The sequence below is a fragment of the Apostichopus japonicus genome, chromosome 10, assembly GCF_037975245.1.
Source record: "Apostichopus japonicus isolate 1M-3 chromosome 10, ASM3797524v1, whole genome shotgun sequence".
Taxonomy (NCBI): domain Eukaryota; kingdom Metazoa; phylum Echinodermata; class Holothuroidea; order Aspidochirotida; family Stichopodidae; genus Apostichopus; species Apostichopus japonicus.
In genome coordinates this window covers 18,247,591-18,267,950 of record NC_092570.1, presented here as the reverse complement: position 1 = coordinate 18,267,950, position 20,360 = coordinate 18,247,591, and the positions used below count along the sequence as shown (strand labels likewise).

The 20,360-nt window shown below is 37.2% G+C and overlaps 1 protein-coding gene across 1 annotated transcript; it reads left to right on the top strand.

The window, feature by feature from the left end:
• Positions 1-1,103: 1,103 nt before the first annotated feature.
• LOC139974778 (conserved oligomeric Golgi complex subunit 6-like) lies at positions 1,104-18,416 on the top strand. Its single transcript, XM_071982192.1, has 18 exons — positions 1,104-1,307; positions 2,103-2,246; positions 3,510-3,581; positions 4,914-4,972; positions 5,173-5,284; positions 5,545-5,627; positions 6,000-6,070; positions 7,167-7,260; positions 7,862-7,938; positions 8,529-8,672; positions 9,102-9,166; positions 9,476-9,567; positions 10,105-10,351; positions 11,701-11,868; positions 12,795-12,902; positions 14,576-14,629; positions 15,802-15,881; positions 16,452-18,416. Exons 1-18 carry the CDS (start codon positions 1,191-1,193, stop codon positions 16,597-16,599), a joined length of 1,935 nt encoding a protein of 644 aa, XP_071838293.1. The 5' UTR covers positions 1,104-1,190; the 3' UTR covers positions 16,600-18,416.
• Positions 18,417-20,360: the final 1,944 nt, after the last annotated feature.

Genomic DNA, 20,360 nt, shown 5'->3' with positions numbered 1-20,360 from the left:
CCCCCGACTTAGGTAGAGGATTTAACTTTTGCGGAAGAGTCAGAGGCGAAAGAAGGATTTATAAAGAGGACATTCTACCTTGAAACAGACTCCAATGTTTTGGGGTCCTCGCCCCAGAGCAAAAATAGGCATAAAGTGGTGCAATATCAGGGGTATTTAGACCGTAATTTAGGTCTGCATAAGTAGCTCTAAGTGTGGGATTCTGCTAATCATTAATAATAAGTTCAAATTACCTGTTGTCTGATTTAGGTAGAGTTATGAACTTTTATGGGAGGGCCAGAGGCGAATCAAGGATTTTATAAATCAGGGAGTGAACTGCCCTGGGGGTCACTGAAGCCGTCTCCTATGTATGGGGATGGGGGAGGGGTTGGGGTCCTAACCAGAATGTTTTTATAAATTAGATATATGTTAGTAGCCCTAAACGCAATGTTTTGCTAATACCTACGTTGTTCCATGTTAAAATAAGTGGAAGGAGATAAACACCCGTAGAATATATATATATATATATATATATATATATATATATATATATATAGTGTATACTATGTAAGTTGCATAGCCTATAGTTACAATGCAATATTTAATGGCCGAAAATTGAAATTGTGTTGTTTTATGTCCCCGAGGTGAGATCTGTGGGACATGACGGTAATAAGAATAGAGTACTGAAAGTCACCTTAGGACAGAGCCTGGGCACGAAGACCAAACAACTTGACTCCACTCTGACCCCATTCCCCTTACATCGAGACTGACGGTATGATCATGACCTTGTTACGTCATGTGAATTTCACAACTCCATTGGAATAAACAGAAACAAGAAAAAATAGGGAAAATGTAAAGATACTGTACGAATAAATAATGTATTACATAACTTGAAAGACACATCAACTCCTTGGTCACATACAGTTGCATTTCAAGTAGCATAAGGAAAAAAAGTTGTCTTACACTAATGAAAAACCTATCAGTTACGATGATATAGTTTGGGAAGGTCTTGCGAATACTTTCCCAAGACTCGATACTCCTGTTGGCGATTTGATGTGAAAGTGGAATGGAACATCGTGTAAAGGTTTTACTTCTAAAGTACGCTACTAATTGCATCGCTGAGTGCTGTATATTGATGTTAGCTTCAAACCGGTTGTATTGTACACAGATATTCCACGTAAACATTGCACTGACCACTAACTTTCAAAACCATGGCTGATAAAGAGAGCCCCTCTCAGCCTCAGCTAACTAATGAGGGAAATGCGAACAGTAATCCGTTGTCAAGAAAGCTCAACAAAATATTAGAGACAAGGTTGGAAAATGACAAGGTTGGTTGGCTGATTGACTCTTGGCTTATGTTGATGCGTTAGTGTTCCCTACGTTAGGCTTATGTCGCAAAATCGGTACTTTGCATTTGCAAATGTATTGTAACTTAGAAGGCTAGGCTACATTTGGCCTAACTGAGTAGGCCTAGGGCCTACTAGTACTACTGGTACTAGCGTTACAATTTAGGCTAGGACGAACTACTGCAAATTGGGCCTAGGTCTAAGTTATGTTAGGTAAAAGAGAGATAAAATAAGGCTTATGCAAGCCTAGGGATAATAATATAGACGTTATAGATATTCAGCTAAATGAATGATAATGTATTTGTAAGTCTATACCCCAGTTGCCGGTGTTAGACTGTCATTCATAGATAATCCAGAATTTCCTTGTTTTTCAATTGATGCCCTACCAGCATGTCACTTTGGTTTTTATCTGGGCCTAACTTAAGAATCCGTACCATATGAATGGGAAAGCTTACTTCGAATCGGCAGAATAACAACTGTATAATCCGGCTGAACGTGTGTGCTCAATAGAATAACAGTCAGTGAATAGGTGCATCGCGTGAATGATTTGCTGGAATGAATTAAAGGGTTAGGAAGTAGGGTTAGGGGTTAGTCGGGTAGTCGAATGGTACGGATTCTAAATTAGTACCTTTATCTGTAGCCAATGAGAGCATTTTGAAACAGAAAGTCAGAAACTGTTGACTGTAGCTTTGTAAGAATCCTTATATTACTACATGAATGATCCAAATTTCACAAAGTTCTAAGACTAATCATTCCCTTTACTTTCTTATCTCTTAGGAAACCCTGGAGGCATTGAAAGCTCTTTCCACTTTCTTTCATGAAAACAATTTAAGAACGAGGAGAAATTTGAGAGGGGACATTGAACGAAGAAGTTTATCAATCAGTGAGGAATTTGCTGAAGCATTCAGTGGTGTAAAGAGTGTAAGCATAATTGTTGTTATCCTGTAGCATTGTAGCTTAACAGGCTTCACCTTCACAATATGTTGTGATGGATATCATTGTGACAGATAATGTGACCATGGGCATCAGAAAGGGGGGGGGGGGGTGTGTAATACTGTACATAGCTTCTGGGGAAAGGGGAAGTGGGGAGACTGCCCACTATAGGGCTCTAAGATAAATTCCAAAATGTAAAAGAAAAGGAAATCCTCTTTCTCACAAATATTTATGTGCTCAAAAGTCTAGCAGAGGCTATCGAAGAACTATCTATGCTACAGCGTCTGTGGGTACTCCCAATCAATAATAGTGTACACAATCAGAAATACTTCCTACCTATCTGATTGTTAAGCCGTAATTATAAAACTTATTGCGAATTTGTTGTTAATAATACAGTTTGAAACATTGCTTGGCCAGAAAAACTGCATTCAGTCTCAATAAAGCTATTCAGTCTAATATTTATCTACTGTAACCCCCCACCCCCCTACCTTGAGAGACGATCCTAAGAGGTTGCTAATGTAAGGTGACCATATTTCCCTGACTGGAATCAGGGACATTTATTGCGTGACTGATATGGGGGAGCACTTAGAAGCACTTTTAAATCAATTTTATTTCCAAAAATGTAGCTTTTTCTTAGATGAAATTAACTTACTTTACAAAAGAGTGCTAGGCTAGATCGATCTAGCATATTCCACTTTACACTGGCCCACCTGAAATACTGGTTAGTTCCGTTTTGTGACTGCACACTTGACTAAATTTTGTTTTTACAATTATTTTACTAATAATGTGGGATATTTTCGAAATTCCTGGACATTTGACGAATCGGGGACATTTTCGGGGACAGCACACTGTAATCGGGGACTGTCCCCGAAAATCGGGGACGTCTGGTCACCTTATGCTAATGGCTTCATCTGCCAAATTTGCAGAAATTACGGGCCAAATCAGATAACACTCCACCAATGACCAATGGACAGATTAGGTATGGTAGGTAAGTACCGGGAAAAAAACCCATCCACTTAAACCAGCCCACTAAAAAAATGTAAAATTCTCTCCCAAAACCAACCACAAACCATGGTTGGGCTTGGGTAAGTTTGGACTCTCATTTGAGGTCCCATTTATGCTGCTGTACCTATGTATGCTCTTCTTCAAAAGATGTGCTTCATTTGTGGACTGAATAGCCAACTTCAGTCTCCCTTTTTTTTTTAACAAGTCAGTAACAGACTTAGTATTTTTCTTTCCCATTTGCAACAGCAACTGGACAGTATTACTCAAGATGTACAGGCAATGAATCATAGTTGTGAAGATATGGTTCGGAGGCTGAAGGTTAGTAATTTTGCAGAATAATGCAATAGAAACACCCTTCCCACCTGATTTGAAAGCTTAAATCATGTTTTTCTTAGTAATGGTGACATTGTCAATTTCTAACTACAGTAACGTTTCCCCCTGATCTTATTTATCGTATTGTCTGTTTTATTTGGAAATGCAAAATTCATGTTTGGGAAACAGCCAGAGGGGGTGGGGGGGGGGTGGGAGGTGTCATAAGGGTCAACAAAATTGATGTAAAAATCAACCATGATGATTTTTGAGGTGGTCAATTTATCTAAATTTTGCTACATTTATTATTCATATTACCAAAAGTCATAGCTCTAATTCTATTTTTTGCCAATAGAATGAATGTTGAAGTAGCAAATCCCAAGCTCTTGATTTGAAGATTCTCTGGGAAAGTCCCCTTTTGATTTTTGATAATGTTGCCACAGGCCAGGCTTTTTTGATGGTGACACCTTGTACTATTCTTCAAAGTTGTTTATGTTAAAATTTGTTTATGTTTGCTAAACTTGATGTACATACCAGTACCTGAACACATAATCTCTGTTTTTAGTCCACCAAATTTGTAACAGGAGTGAAGAAATTTAGTATAAAGTTTGACAATGAAACTAATTAACATTTTAAGTTTCTGGGAGACCAAACTTCAGTACAGGAATTAACAGTTATGAACTCTATAACCAAATTAGTCACCTTTATAGATCCCTTAGCTATAGTAAATGTAGAAGTATCCAATTATACAGCACTGTGAATGTAAGTACAGCCATGACATATATATATATATATATATAAGCATTAATTATATACAGCACTGTGAATGTAAGTACAGCCATGACATATGGACATATGCATTAATAAACGGGCAATATGGCAAAGCCAATACCTGTACAAACTAATAGCAAGTGAGGGGCTTACATGGAGATCAAACTCATACAAGAATGCGTATGGAAAGTCAAGAGGATTTAACATTGTGAAGGAAATCTTGTTAAAGACAAAATAGGTTCAAATAGATCATCACCAATGCTAAAGAGAAGTTGAAAATCATGGATGAAAAAGTCTGAAGAAATACACATGTGTAGTTAACTTGTGTCGATTTGGAAGGAGATCCTGGCTGTGTCCTGGAAGAGGTTTATACTTACTGACACAGTGCTCACACATAAGATACAGTAGATGGGAAATTGCATATGTAAACTGATATTTCCGTGGCTGGAATATGTTTGGGGAATATTGTACATGTCAGAACACTAGATGAAGGGACTAACAGTGCTCACTATTAAACCTAACCTCAATCAGGTTGGAATTATCAATTCTTGACTCTCTTTTTTATCCTAGGCTGCCAGGAACCAAACCGCTGACCTAATCAACAAAACAACAGATTTACAAAAAGAAAGGTAGAAAATCATGTAACAATCAAATGAAAGACCAGTCTTTGTGTATCACTGAAATTATTGATTCGATGATATATTTCACCAACTTTTAACGATGTTAGCTATCATTTCTTGCCTTATTTTGCAACTGTTGTCATATGTGAGTCATGTTGATGAAATTTTGTTTAATCCATGAATGTTAACTTTGATTTTTTTTTTTTCAGTCACAAGTTGGACATGAGGGCCAAAGTTGCAGATGCATTCCTTGCCAAATATCAGCTGAAATCAGAAGAGGCTAAAGTCTTAAGAGGAACACGAGAAGGCCATCTGCATGAGGTAACATTTTTAGGAATGTTCACAGTTTAATAGATACAAAAGATTTTTGTTTTGTAAAAGGAGTTCTAACTAGGAGGTCTTTACTTAAAAAATTTCTGTTCACATTTCCTATCTTAAATATCAATATTTTTTTCGACAAACTTTGTATCGGCACCTTTGGTCCATTTTCATGGATTTTAGCTAGTAATCATTGCCCACTCATCAACACTACTTTCATTTCCATTATACTAAACAAAGGTCTATTTCTTTAATATCTGCAGAATTTTTTCAATGCACTAAACCGAGTCAAACAGATCCACAGCGACTGTAAGGTACTCTTAAGGACCAATCAGCAAACAGCAGGGTAAGTGCAGAGCAGTTGCTTTAAGAGGAATTATGTGACATGTTTCTATTAGATCAAATATCAAGAATAAACCCATCGAGCCTGCTGTGTTGTGTACTAAAGAACAATGCTGGTACAGCATAATCTCTTGTTCTGTGAACAGAGCTACCCTTCCAACCTTACAATTTTGATGTATAGACAAAATGTATGTCTAAACCAGTAAAGTTATTTTGTGCTGTGTATCAAACTTCATCATTTTCTCCAGCCAACATTTTGCAAGTGCATCATTATTGTTGATGACTGGAATTTAATTGTTGAAATTTAGTTTTATGAAACTGAATTTTGGAAGTATATATATTCAAAAGTGAACAATATAAGATTCTTTCATTTCAGACTTGAAATCATGGAGTCAATGGCACTTCACCAGGAGACAGCTTACGAACGTCTTTATCGCTGGACACAAGGTAAGCAAAGGAATCATCCTTTTGAGTGTGATACTCAGATCAAGATGAGATATAATGTCACTTTATAAGAAATTAGATCATCATTCTTCCTGGCAATACAATGTTGCTGGCAAGCTCAATATATATGCAAATTAGGCTAGGCACCGTGACAACCGGTACGAATGTGTGGTAGGCTGCGGCTATTAAGTATTGCTATTTGTTTGCAAGGTTTTTCAGTTCAGAGACTGAACAATGTGATGTACAAATAACACAACAACATAATGTAAGGAATGTTAGACACCCAGACTAAAATATGTTTACTTTAACAATCCCATGAGAAATATAAATGTCATTGTCATGAATAGCTCTAAAACACCTCTAGCAATCACAAAAGCCATGCAATTTTTTGCCAAATTTCACAACCATAGAGCATTACAATTAGAGCTAATTAACCTATTATTGTAATATAAAACAATTCTTAGGTTGGTAAAACTGTCCACCACTTCTCTATTGCTAACTAGTTAAAGAAACTTTACAGCAATCACAGATATGTGTCATACTAGTAAGGTAGTGCTGATGTCAGGCTTTATCAATTGATTAGTGCTTCGTACACCTTAATTCCTAAGTTTATCATAAAGGTCACCCTTTGCTAAGTTACAATTCTACCTAATGTCAAACCCTTGTCTATTGCTAACTAGTTAAAGAAACTTTACAGCAAACACAGATATATGTGTGTCATACTATACTTTTGTGACAATGAATATATGCCAAGTCAGATAAATTATTAGAACGGGGTTGAAATATTAACATTCAGTAACTGAAAGTAGTAAGCCCCAAACCACCCCTTTCTTTTTCTGAATATTTTACCAACTATATTGTAGTATTTAGTTAGTGCCATTGTCCAGTTTGACAAAGAATTAATCTCTAACTTTTGTCATTATTTTTAATTCTTTCTGGTTTTATGTTAGCCAGACTTTAAGAGATCTTAAATGGCTTAACATTTAGTCATTGTTCAGAATGCAGATCACCTGCCATTCTGTTTATTTCTATCAATATGTATATACAAGTTATGATGTGATGAATTAATCATTTTGTGAATGTTTGTCTTTCGTGCTAGGAGAGTGTCGAAGCCTGACAAGTGACTCTGTGGATGTAACGTCTATTCATTGCAGGGCAATGGAAGCATTGCAAGACAGACCAGTACTCTTCAGGTCAGCACATGGTCCTTACTTCTTAATACTGAAGGCTTAAAGGCATTGAAGACTCGCCCAAACCGCCTGCCGCCCTCTGAAAAAGTTAACTTTCCGTTGCTTGCAAGTGAAGTTTTCTTCTTGTCGCTACAAAATGCAGACAGTAATGAAAGGTGATACCTTGCTATCATTTATCTAGACCTGAGATGTTCATCGCTGCTATGTACACTGTGTTGTGGGTATTGACCATAGCTGTATGTATTGACTGTACACTAATGTCTAATCACCGACGGTAGCAAGCTGTGTGTGTATTTTCAGGGATCGATGGTGGTGTCTAACACTTCTGTTACACCTCATTTGAAACTATGTCAGATTACCGGCATGAGACGTTTCTTTATGCGCGAGTCTTCACAACTTTTTATGTAGGTTCCTGCGTGATATTTCAGAAATTTGTCATTCAAAAATTGTGAATTAATTTTGTCAAGTCAAATTTTCATATCAAATAATCAAGTAATGAAAAGTATTTTAACATTTGCAGTTAGATTGTTGATTGATGTTAATATCTATAAGACAAGTGTCTTGGCGACAAACTTTTACAGACATATTTTTAATTTATTGTCAGATATGTCCTGGACGAGTTTGGCACCGCTAGAAGGACAGCTGTTGTAAGAGGATTTATTGATGCTTTAACGAGAGGAGGTAATGGGCTTGTGCTTAATCATGACTTTTTCATCAAAGATTTTCAAATGAAATATAGCAAACCTGGGTTTACAAATTGCTCATGTACTGCAGAAAGCCTGCTTAGGCAATAGTTTTGGCGACTGGAGTCGTGACTTGGATTTGAGTGGGATCATTTTGTGACTCAGATTTGCCTGAGTGAACTTGACATATAATTACCTGTCTGTCTGTCTGTCTGTCTGTCTGTCTGTCTGTCTGTCTATCTCTCTGTCTCTCTAGAAATCTGTATTGTCCACAATTTAAACATAGACACTCACTAAACTTAATACTAACTACTTATAAATACTAATGAGTAGTTCTTAACTTGGGGTATCCAGGAACTTGAGGTCGAAGTTCATTTTGGTCATCACAGATCATTTTTTGAAGCATTTCGTTATTCTCACTTTTCACAGAATGACAAAATACTACGAATACAATACCATTCTTGATTGTGGATACTAGTGGTTCATTCTTTATTTACTCTTTCAGTTTTGAGTAAGACGTCTCTCTCAAAATGTGCGCTTAGATAATATTTTGTGAGATCCTTTTAAATTGTTCGGTTTTCTCTGCAGGACCTGGTGGCACACCTAGACCAATAGAGCTGCATTCCCATGATCCTTTGCGATATGTGGGGGATATGTTGGCTTGGCTGCATCAAGCGTCTGCAACCGAGAAGGAACAATTGGTCAGCCTCTTACGCATGGCTACAGGTCAACGTGAGTATTGGAAGGAAAATTTGTAGTGTTTGCCAGTTTCTTTTGTGTATTTTATGTCTAAATAGGTTTTGAAATGCTCCTTTAGATTCAAAACAAATTTCTATTGGAATCGTAAAGTGAGGTTGGTGTATTACTGTGATTGAGCTGTGAATTGAGGTATGTGGTTTATTGTGATTGGCCTGTAAAATGAGGTTTGTGTTTTATTGTGATTGAGCTGTAAAATGAGGTTTGTGTTTTATTGTGATTGAGCTGTAAAAATGAGGTTGATGTTGTTTCATGCAAACTACTTTTTCGCATCAAACCTACCTTTTGGTGTATATACAAAACGGAAATTTCAAAAGAGGAAATGAATACTATCATTTCAATTTGTTTACTTCATTTCTGGGTCTGTTGAGGTTTACAAGAATTTATTGTCTCTTCCCTCCACAGCAAGAGACAGTAAAATTGAAGAGGTATTGGGCCATATTACAGAAGGAATTTGCAGACCTTTCAAGGTACAAATGATTACGATAAGTTCATTCTTCACATATTTGTTCATATCATGATATTTCCACCTCTCCTCAATCACCTGGAGCACTATATTTAGGTGTGAGTCATTAAGACATATAGCACTACATTCTTTTTGTTATTTCCTTCTTAAGCTTGTAACTTTGATACTTGCTATTAAATCAGATTAGTGTATTGTATGCTTTTTTCATAATCTAGTTTACAGCCTCAGTGCAGTATTTGTAATTTGTCCCTTTGTGCAGTATTTGTAGTTTGTCTACTAAACTTGCATAACTCTTTATTTTTCTCTCCTTTAGGTTAGAGTGGAACAGGTTATAGTAGCAGAACCGGGTCCTGTAGTTCTCTACAAGCTTGCAAATTTATTGAAATTTTATAAATATACTATAGGGTAAGTACACACATGTTGGCACCACATATGAGAGCATTCTTAACTTTTGTAGCACTTGTTCCAGTTTTATGTAATTTATGTGTAACCCTTGGATTATTCCAAAATCTTTCATCCAATTCCTGAATAACCCCGATCCCATACCCATCCTTTCATAATTTTGATATCCTGCAAATCCTCGTACTGCTGCAAGTTTTAAATATGTTTGTACACCTTTGTTACAAACCATGAGATAAAATCCAAAGAGGTAGCATGGAAGTAATATACAGAACACCTCACTTTGGGAGAGATATATCAGTCATATTGAGAAAACCTCCAGCCCTAATCTGTACAACCCAGTCAGTGATCAGGTTTTCAATATAACTTAACAGCTGAAGGAAACTGTAGGAAACAGTAGAATGTACAGGAATATATTCGCAAGTTCCTGCTTGCAGGAGAATATAAAATACATTAGTAATCTCTATATGCTTTCTATGTGTTTATGAATATAAAGACAAAAAGAAATTTTCTTACTTTTCTCTCCTCTCTCCATTTGTCCAGTCAACATTTAAACAAAGAGGCTGCATTGACCAGCACTCTCTCCGAGATGGAGGAGTTTGCTCAGAAGGTGTTCTTTAACGCTCTCAATGTCCTTGCATCCAAACTGGTGGAGAAAGTGGAGCTACCGCCAGCCGACCTCGGTCCGACAGCAACACTCTCACAATCTCTCCGGCTGCTTCAGGAAGTACTCGCTTCTCATGATTCATCAGTGGTCAGCATGAACTTGAGAGAACAGGATTTTGCAAGAGTAAGATTGTTATCTTTCTCTAGTGTAATAGTGTACATGACCATTAATGAATATTTGTATCTGTTAAAACCAGTGTAAAGAGAAAGAAGTTTAAACACAGCAATTTATAAAGGATTTTGTAATTTAGCAGGCATAACAAGTCGTCAGCATGAAGTAACCTCTGAAGCCAATGTGTAGTATGAGATGTCAACCAACCAATCAAGATTCCAACTTTATATAGCCTTGCTATGAATAGTATCAACTTGCCTAGCAGGTCTGAACCTTCCAAAGGTTGGCCAAAGGTTCCAAAGGTCACCCTCGAGATGGTGCCTGAAGCCCTGCAGATTTAACAAACTGTACTCAAGTAGAATAAGTCATTGTTCTAACATTAAAATATCCACAAAGCCATGAAAATCTGTTTTATGGTGCCTTACCCTGTGTGAGCTATTCCCGTGTGAGATTTGTAGATCCCATGCTGCGATGATACATAAAACTGACTGCGTCTTACCATAAATCCATGAGAGTTGACATGTATGCAGGTTGGACAACCTAAGATATCAGTTGATGTAAGTTCTTAATATGATTTTCTGTATTTTCCATAACATCTGTTCTGGATCGTCTGATGTAGATGTGTACAATATATCAACTGACCAATCAGCTAAGCTATACTATACGTGAAGATTATCAGCCAGCCAATGAGACATAACATTACTTTCAATGATTCGTTTCTTATCATTGCCTGTAGATAATACTGGTCTTCACACATGACAACTCTCCTGGTTTAACTCGGGATGGATTTCCCAGTTTTTTAGGCAATCTTATGCTCTCACAATTTCATGTACTAATCTCCCGGCAATAATTGATTCCCAATTTGTTTTCTAAATTGCGATCGGATATGAAGCATGTGTATGTTTCTACTTGCCGTAGAAACATGGAGAAAATCCATTAGGTGATTGCAGTGCTAACTTTAGTGCAATAGTTACTATACATGGCCTATGTTATTTCAGAGGTGACATGTAAAAGTCAAATCTAACTTTTTATATCACAATGTTGTTTTGGTTGGATTTAACCAAATTTTACCTATTTGGTCTGAATCTTATACCGATTATTTTGTGAAAGACCGGTCTGCAGGTTGGGTTCTGGACTCTCTGAAGCATATGTGTACAGTATGTTATGCATGTTATGTATGTTATGTATGTATGTTATGTATGTATGTTATGTTATGTATGTATGTTATGTTGTATGTGCACAGTATGTTTAACTAACCATTCTGATTAGACCTAATATAAACTTGACAATATTATCAATCAGCCAATCAGCTCACGCCTAAGATAAAATTTCAGTTGATGTAATTTCAATTTTTACTGTAGATACTAACTTCTGTCCTGGATCCGCTGATGCAGATGTGTACGTTATCGGCTAGCCGTCTCAACCCTGCAGATATGGCCACCTACATGATAAACTGTCTCCATGCCATGCAGACTACACTATCCTTGTATGAATACACGGACCAACGTCTGGAGATGTTAGAGGCTCAGGTATGTCCAGATAATGATAATCATGTTACTAGTTTTGACAGTCGGTCTGTGTCAAAATTGTTTCAATGCTCATTGACATTTGTGTAAATGTTCAAATGTGCTAATTTTGAATGTAGCATGAAATATGTGACCTGAAAATATTGAAAAGAAATATATTGCTCAGTTCGATCCACTTGTGACAGTCTGTTATTTGCAAGTTTGTAATTTATGATCATATTTAACGATCTCTTAAACACTGGTATTAAACTGGAAGGGTTATTTCAGTTGCTTAAGTTGATTGCTCAACAAAATTAATGGAGATGTTTGTGTTGTTAAGTCAAATCATAGCACTTCATAGATGAAAATACGAATGTGGCCACTTTGGTGATGTTTGTGAAAACCACCACCTGACAGAAACAGTGTGAATGATCTCATTGAAATATATCTGGAAATGTTTTACTTCTTCTTTTTAACATCCAAAGCATGTATCCACCCCACTACAAAAGTTGCATTGTAATGAAAGTTTTGAGGACATTATAAACCAAAATTAGCAAACGTTCCGAATGTACCACATCGACAAGAAGATTATCATCTCAACATTTTGAACAACTTGTGCCCTGATGACATCACTGACACCTCCTGTTCTGCACTTCCTGGATTAAAAAGAATCGTTATAGCCTTTTGAAATAGATAACATTTAATCAACCACATCTCGACTTTGAGACAAAATATTGAGGTTTCCAACTAACATAGTGCAATGTTTTTCTCTAATATGGGAGTTACGTTGTGTGTCACATTGGGAGTTCATCATTCTTGTTTAGGGAATGAGCCTTGTCCTGTTTTCATACAGATTTTAGCTTTTTGAGCTGCTCTTGTTTCAGTTAAAACAAATATGTACTGGCCTGTGTGCAGATAAAAAAAACATGTCTTTATTTTTGTTTCCACAGACGGATGCTCACTTGGATACATTAGTAAACGAGCAAGCGTCTTTCATTTTATCACGAACAGCCCTACTACAAGTATATAGCATCATACTACAACACAACCCAGAAGAGGTAATGATAACATCTATGTATGCTTTTGAAGAATCAAAAGAGTGTATAAGGGAATTTACCTAGAGAATGTTCTGTGTTACAGCTGCTAATTTAGAATCCCATGAGGGTGGACGCAAAGATTAAAGGAGGGAATTCACCTAGAGAATGTTTTGTGTGTTTCTGCTGCTAATTAGAATCCCATGAGGGTGGGCACACATAGTATATAAGTGAATATGAATGTTCTGTGTTTCTGCTGCTAATTTAGAATCCCAGTAGGGTGTACACACATAGTATATGAGGTAATATGAATGTTCTGTGTGTTTCTGCTGCTAATTCAGAATCCCATTAGGGTGGGCACACATAGTATATGAGGTAATATGAATGTTCTGTGTGTTTTTCTGCTACTAATTTAGAATCCCAGTAGGGTGTACACACATAGTATATGAGGTAATATGAATGTTCTGTGTGTTTTTCTGCTGCTAATTTAGAATCCCAGTAGGGTGTACACACATAGTATATGAGGTAATATGAATGTTCTGTGTGTTTCTACTGCTAATTCAGAATCCCAGTAGGGTGGACACACATAGTATATGAGGTAATATGAATGTTCTGTGTGTTTCTGCTGCTAATTCAGAATCCCATGAGGGTGGACACACATAGTATATGAGGTACTATGAATGTTCTGTGTGTGTTTCTGCTGCTAATTCAGAATCCCAGTAGGGTGGGCATACATAGCATATGAGGTAATATGAATGTTCTGTGTGTTTCTACTGCTAATTCAGAATCCCAGTAGGGTGTACACACATAGTATATGAGGTAATATGAATGTTCTGTGTGTTTTTCTGCTGCTAATTTAGAATCCCAGTAGGGTGTACACACATAGTATATGAGGTAATATGAATGTTCTGTGTGTTTCTACTGCTAATTCAGAATCCCAGTAGGGTGGACACACATAGTATATGAGGTAATATGAATGTTCTGTGTGTTTCTGCTGCTAATTTAGAATCCCAGTAGGGTGTACACACATAGTATATGAGGTAATATGAATGTTCTGTGTGTTTCTACTGCTAATTCAGAATCCCAGTAGGGTGTACACACATAGTATATGAGGTAATATGAATGTTCTGTGTGTTTCTGCTGCTAATTCAGAATCCCATGAGGGTGGACACACATAGTATATGAGGTAATATGAATGTTCTGTGTGTTTCTACTGCTAATTCAGAATCCCAGTAGGGTGTACACACATAGTATATGAGGTAATATGAATGTTCTGTGTGTTTCTACTGCTAATTCAGAATCCCATGAGGGTGGACACACATAGTATATTCAAATCTGGTACAGACACTAAGGAAGATAACCTACTTGTACTCATGCTTTTGGAGACTAAAGTACTCACTAAAGAACTTTCTCGTATAAAATATTGTGTATAAACTGTGATCTTGCACATATTGGGTAGCATTTTGCAATGCCAACCAGATCAAATTATTTCCTGCTATTCCTTTTGCTTTTATTTGAGCCCCCTGTGCTGTTAACTAGATAGATTGGCTTGTCAACAGATCCTGACAAACCAAACTTCACAGAAATAAAGGTTTGGATGCTTCCCTGAGTGTGACATGTAAAGTTGACATGATACAATATTAAACACATATCTTTAATGGTATCATAATTTTCATTATCATTATTGTTGTCCGTAGGGGCCTCTAGCATCCTTACCAGGAATGAACACAAGTGCTATCAAGGATGGCATGGTAAGAAAGACTTTTTATTTTTGAGAAACTTTGGCAATGATTTGGTTTTTAGAGCAAAGTTTTCGGTGCTGTAGTATTTCTGCTGAATTTAAAATGTTGAGGTTACATTCTCGGATTAGAGCTATAGAATATTATAAATTAAATAAAGATGAAGAAAAGAGGTAGAAGAGGTAAAAATTGGGAAAAACGATTAAGTGAACTTGAATATGTGGCTAGGATGTGGCTAGGATAGCAAGTAAACAAGTGGAATGTTGTTACTTTCACTCTGTTACCCTTTGTAAAGTCCCAAGCAAAAAGGAGGGTCACCCTATTGTTAAGTGGTGCAAACTTGTGTATTGTGGCAGAGATGGATCGAGTCAGTTTGATTTGCTGTCAATGAACCATTCTATGGTGATGTGTTGAAGTACCTTCTTTCCATGTGAACACTTTGTGTATTTTGCAGGATTTTTCTGTAAGCAGTGATTAACCAGATAAATCTATTAATGTTTGAATCTGCAAGGTCCTTCTCGTATCACATGGTCTAAATGTAAATACCAGGCCCGAGGTCTAATGTAAACACCCACCACGAAATCTACGTGTAAACACTGACCTGAGGTTCAAGTGTGAACACCCACCACGAGGATTAAATGTGAACACCCAGCCCAAGGTTTAAATGTGAATAGTCAGCCCGATGTTGAAATATGAACACCAACCCTACGGTCTAAATATAAACGTAAACTTCCAGCCCGAGGTTGAAATGTAAACACAAACCCTGAGGTCTAGTGAACACCAACCCTACAATCTAAATATGTATATATTCATGTTTATAACTTGAATTGAAGGTTGGGAGATTGTAGATGTAAACTTGAAAATACAATTTGCAATTAGTGTATGATAGTTATTATTTTGTAAACTTCCACAACATTCTCAACTGTTGATCTTTACCAGGTCCATCAGAAGAAGGAACAGGAAATGCTTATCATAATTTAAAAAAATACTTATCATCCCAAAATCTCCTAAGAAATGAATCAGGTTGTCCATAATTTGATCACAACATCTAATACAAAAAAAATGAGGAGTAGGAAATTCATTTATGTCTTTCAAATAATTATATTTTTTAGTGTTTATAAGGCAATGTTCATTTGGCAAGCATGCCTCCAACCCTTCTTAAGTTTAATCCTTTCTCGTTACAGAATCACTTTGACAGCTTTTTGTCAACACCGGACAACTACGTTCTGCCCCAGTGTGAGTTTATCCAAAGCACAGCTGTAAGGTAAGAACAAACTCTGCATGAGAGGTCCATAGCCCCAAGTTTTTTAGCTTCCTCAAATTGCTATAGGTCGGTAGTTGTTAATTAGTGTGTTTGAGCTCGATTTTGTTATATATTTTTTTTAAAGTCTTTTCAAATTGCTAAAAAAAAAAACCTAAAACTGCCAAAATGTTTCGAGTTGCTACAACTACAAACCTTCCTGGAGGATTTGACCTTTAGATGGTATTTCAAGTCATTTGAGGAGCGTTCAGTTGGACAATTAATTATCTCAGATGAGGAGATATGCTCCGAGGGTAGAGGTAGAAAACATCTCAAGTTTGACAATAAGCGACCATCATAGGACATTGTAGCATATTTATCAGGAAATACTGAATAGTTACATAACCACATTGGCATTGCATGTTTGCTAACTCAATATCTTGATTTGTTCTGTTGTGCAATGCACTCTTTTAGTTAGAAGTAATTGATGGAGTTGTTTGGATATGCCTGTGTACTTTAAATTGTGAATACTGGAATTCTTATTCCTTTGCAATGTGAATTATTATTATTTTATTTTTTCTTCTTCAATTTTAGGGAGAAAATCCACCAAAGAGCTATGAGCCTTATCCATGGAGCTTATGAATTGATGTATACAGCTATTCAAAACCCAATAAACCAATACCAGGAAACAAACAGTATGATGGTTAGGACACCACAACAGGTTAAGAGTCTTCTGTCCTGAGTTTAGGGTCCAAATGATGTCATGGTTAGAACACCACAACAGGTCAAGAGTTTCTGTCCTGAGATTAGTCCTAGGGTCCAACTGGTGTTATGCTTAAAACACAGCAACGGGTCATGACTTTCTGTCCTGATATTAGTCCTAGGGTCCAACTGGTGTCATGGTTAGTACACCACAACAGGTCAAGAGTTTCTGTCCTGAGATTAGTCCTAGGGTCCAACTGGTGTTATGCTTAAAACACAGCAACGGGTCAAGAGTTTCTGTCCTGAGATTAGTCCTAGGGTCCAACTGATGTCATGGTTAGTACACCACAACAGGTCAAGAGTTTCTGTCCTGAGATTAGTCCTAGGGTCCAACTGGTATCATGGTTAGAACACCACAACAGGTCAAGAGTCTTCTGGCCTGAGATTAGGGTCCAACTGGTATCATGCTTAAAACACAGCAACAGGTCAAGAGTTTCTGTTCTGAGATTAGTCCTAGGGTCCAACTGGTGTCATGGTTAGAACGCCACAACAGGTCAAGAGTCTTCTGGCCTGAGATTAGGGTCCAACTGGTATCATGCTTAAAACACAGCAACGGGTCAAGAGTTTCTGTTCTGAGATTAGTCATAGCATCCAATTGAGATGTGGCTTAGAACAACACAACAGGGCACATGTCCTGAGATAAGTAGTAGGACTGAATTGTGTTCAAATGTATGCACAATGTAGGACCAAGCTACCTCACCAACTTGTTTCAGCTCCGACCATCATCCACACGCTCACTTCGCTCTAATTCATCGCTGATGTTACTCATCCCTAGAGTAAAAACACAGACTTACGGCTTGAGAATGTTCGCATCCAGTGCACCGTGCCTGTGGAACTCACTTCCAGAACATGTAAAAATGTGCAATACTGTGAACGGTTTCAAATCAGCTCTCAAAACGTATCTTTTCACCAAAGCATATATGTTATAATTGTTATTATTATGTTAAGCGCTACGAGAATGATTTCATAGTTTGTTTGGCGCTATATAAAAATTATGTATTATTATTATTATTAACTGGTCTACTTGGTCACTAGCTGAGATATTAAGCTATTAGGTATTTCTGGTGGCCTTTGTATAGTAATCTTCCTACTGTAATGTTATTTTTGTAATATTCTTGTACAATTGTATGAGAAATAAATTTGAAATTGAAAAACTGGAACCTTATTAGAACAAGATAGCAGGTGAAATAGCTCCATTCCTCAGTCCTAGGATCCAGTTGGTTTCTTGCTATGAACCAACAACCTTATTTGTTCTGAGAGTATGCTGGTGTGTTCTGAGAGTGTGATTGTGTGTTCTGAGAGTATGCTTGTGTTGTTCTGAGAGTATGCTTGTGTTGTTGTGAGAGTATGCTTGTGTGTTCTGAGAGTATGCTTGTGTGTTCTGAGAGTATGCTTGTGTGTTCTGAGAGTATGCTGGTGTGTTCTGAGAGTATGCTTGTGTGTTCTGAGAGTATGCTCGTGTGTTCTGAGAGTATGCTTGTGTGTTCTGAGAGTATGCTTGTGTGTTCTGAGAGTATGCTTGTGTTGTTCTGAGAGTATGCTTGTATGTTGTGAGAGTATGCTTGTGTTGTTCTGAGAGTATGCTTGTGTGTTCTGAGAGTATGCTTGTGTGTTCTGGGAGTATGCTTGTGGAGATTCTGTAATATGGTGACAGGTGATGTTTTGCTTAATGCAACTTGCTCAAGTCTCTGACATTTAATTTAGTTTAGAGATATATTTAACTCAAGTTCAATGCTTCATAGAAACATGTCCCCAATTTGAGTAAATAATTAATGGTCATTATTGTGACAAAAATGATTTTCCACCTGCTGAATCATATGATATCATTTAGTAAATTCTTTTGACAAACTTTGAGACTTCAATAATGTATTTATTTTACAGAAATCAGTCATTCTATTACGGCTTCTTGTGACCACCAAAACTTAGAATAATTTACTTTATCAAAAAACACAACCAAGGCTTGAGATGAAGAAATGATCTGGCTACTTCAAAAGGTCAGTTAAACAGGTCAAGCTTTGTGTGTCATTGACCAGGACAACAATCCAATCAAATGGATTAGTTTCCTTGACACACCTGAGTACCACCACTACCAAGTATTTATCATCCCCGAGATGTCAAGTGGAACATTGGTATCATAGAATAGCCATGTAAACAGTTCTTTCTTGTTCAACATTGAAGTAAGTTTATAATCTAGTTTAACATCTACTCAATAAAAAAGACTGTAAGTCATCAAGCTTACAAACACCATTGAATCTTTTACCTCTCGCTTTATTATTTTGAGTTAATGTACCCCATAAACATTAATGTACCCCATACACATAAAATCACCCCATAAACATTAATGTACCCCTTACACATTAATATACCCAATACACATAAAATCACCCCATGTACAATAATGTATCCCATACCCATAAATGTACCCCTTACACATGAATGTACCCCGTACACAGTGATGTACCCATACACATAAATGTATCCCCGTACAAATAATATCACCCCATATACATGAATGTACCTCATACCCATAAATGTACCCCATACACATAAAATCACCCCATATACATTAATGTACCTCATACCCAAAAATGAACCCAATCACATAAATGTACCTAAAACACAAAAATGTACCCCATACACGTAGATGTAACCAATACACATACACGTACACCATACATATTAATGTACCCCATACACAAAAAATCACCCCATGTTCATTAATGAAATTCATACCCATAAATGAACCCCTTTACACATCAATGTACCCAATACACATAAAATTACCCCATATACAGTACTGTACCCCATACCCATAAATGTACCCCTTACACATTAATGTACCACATACACACGAACGTACCCCATATACATGAATGTACCTAATACCCATATATGAACTCAATACACATAAATGTACCCCATACACAATAATGTACCCCATACACATAAATGTACCCCTTACACATTAATGTACCCCAAACACATAAATGTACCTGATACCCATATATGAACCCAATACACATAAATGTACCCCATACACAATAATGTACCCCATACACAATAATGTACCCCATACACATAAAATCACCCCATACACATTAATATAACTCATACCCATGAATGTACCCCATATACAGTTCCAGCTTGAGCATTTTGATATTTTGCTCTTTTCCACCATTCCATTCTGAGGTTCAAATATTAGAAACGAGCATTATTTCTCAACAATTACAGTGGTGCAGTGGTTAGTGCTCTGGACTGCAATCTCCATGTGCGTGGTTCAAGTCCCATCTTGAGCATTTTGATTTTTTGCTCTTTTAATCTTTCCATTGTGAGGTTCAAATATTAGAAACGAGCTTTACTTCTCAACAGTTCAAGTGGCACAGTGGTTAGTGCTCTGGACTTAAGTGTCAGACAATCTCCATGTCTGCGGTTCAAGTCCAGCTAGAGCATTTTGATTTTCTGTTCTTTGGAGTAGGTGGAAGTATAAAGGTAAAAAACAAAGTTTATTTCTTGGGAACCAAAATGGTGTGATTGGTAGTGCCGTGAGCAATTTACATTTTCCCGGTTCAAACCCTGGCTGGGCAATCACCATCCAAAGTTTCCAAGTGAGGCGAATTCCCAAGCGGACAAGGTGAGTTGCGCGGCCCCCCTCCCCCCTGACAAGGTTCCCAAGCGGAATAGGTGAGCTGCGCGGCCCCCCTCCCCCCTGACAAGGTTCCCAAGCGGAATAGGTGAGTTGCA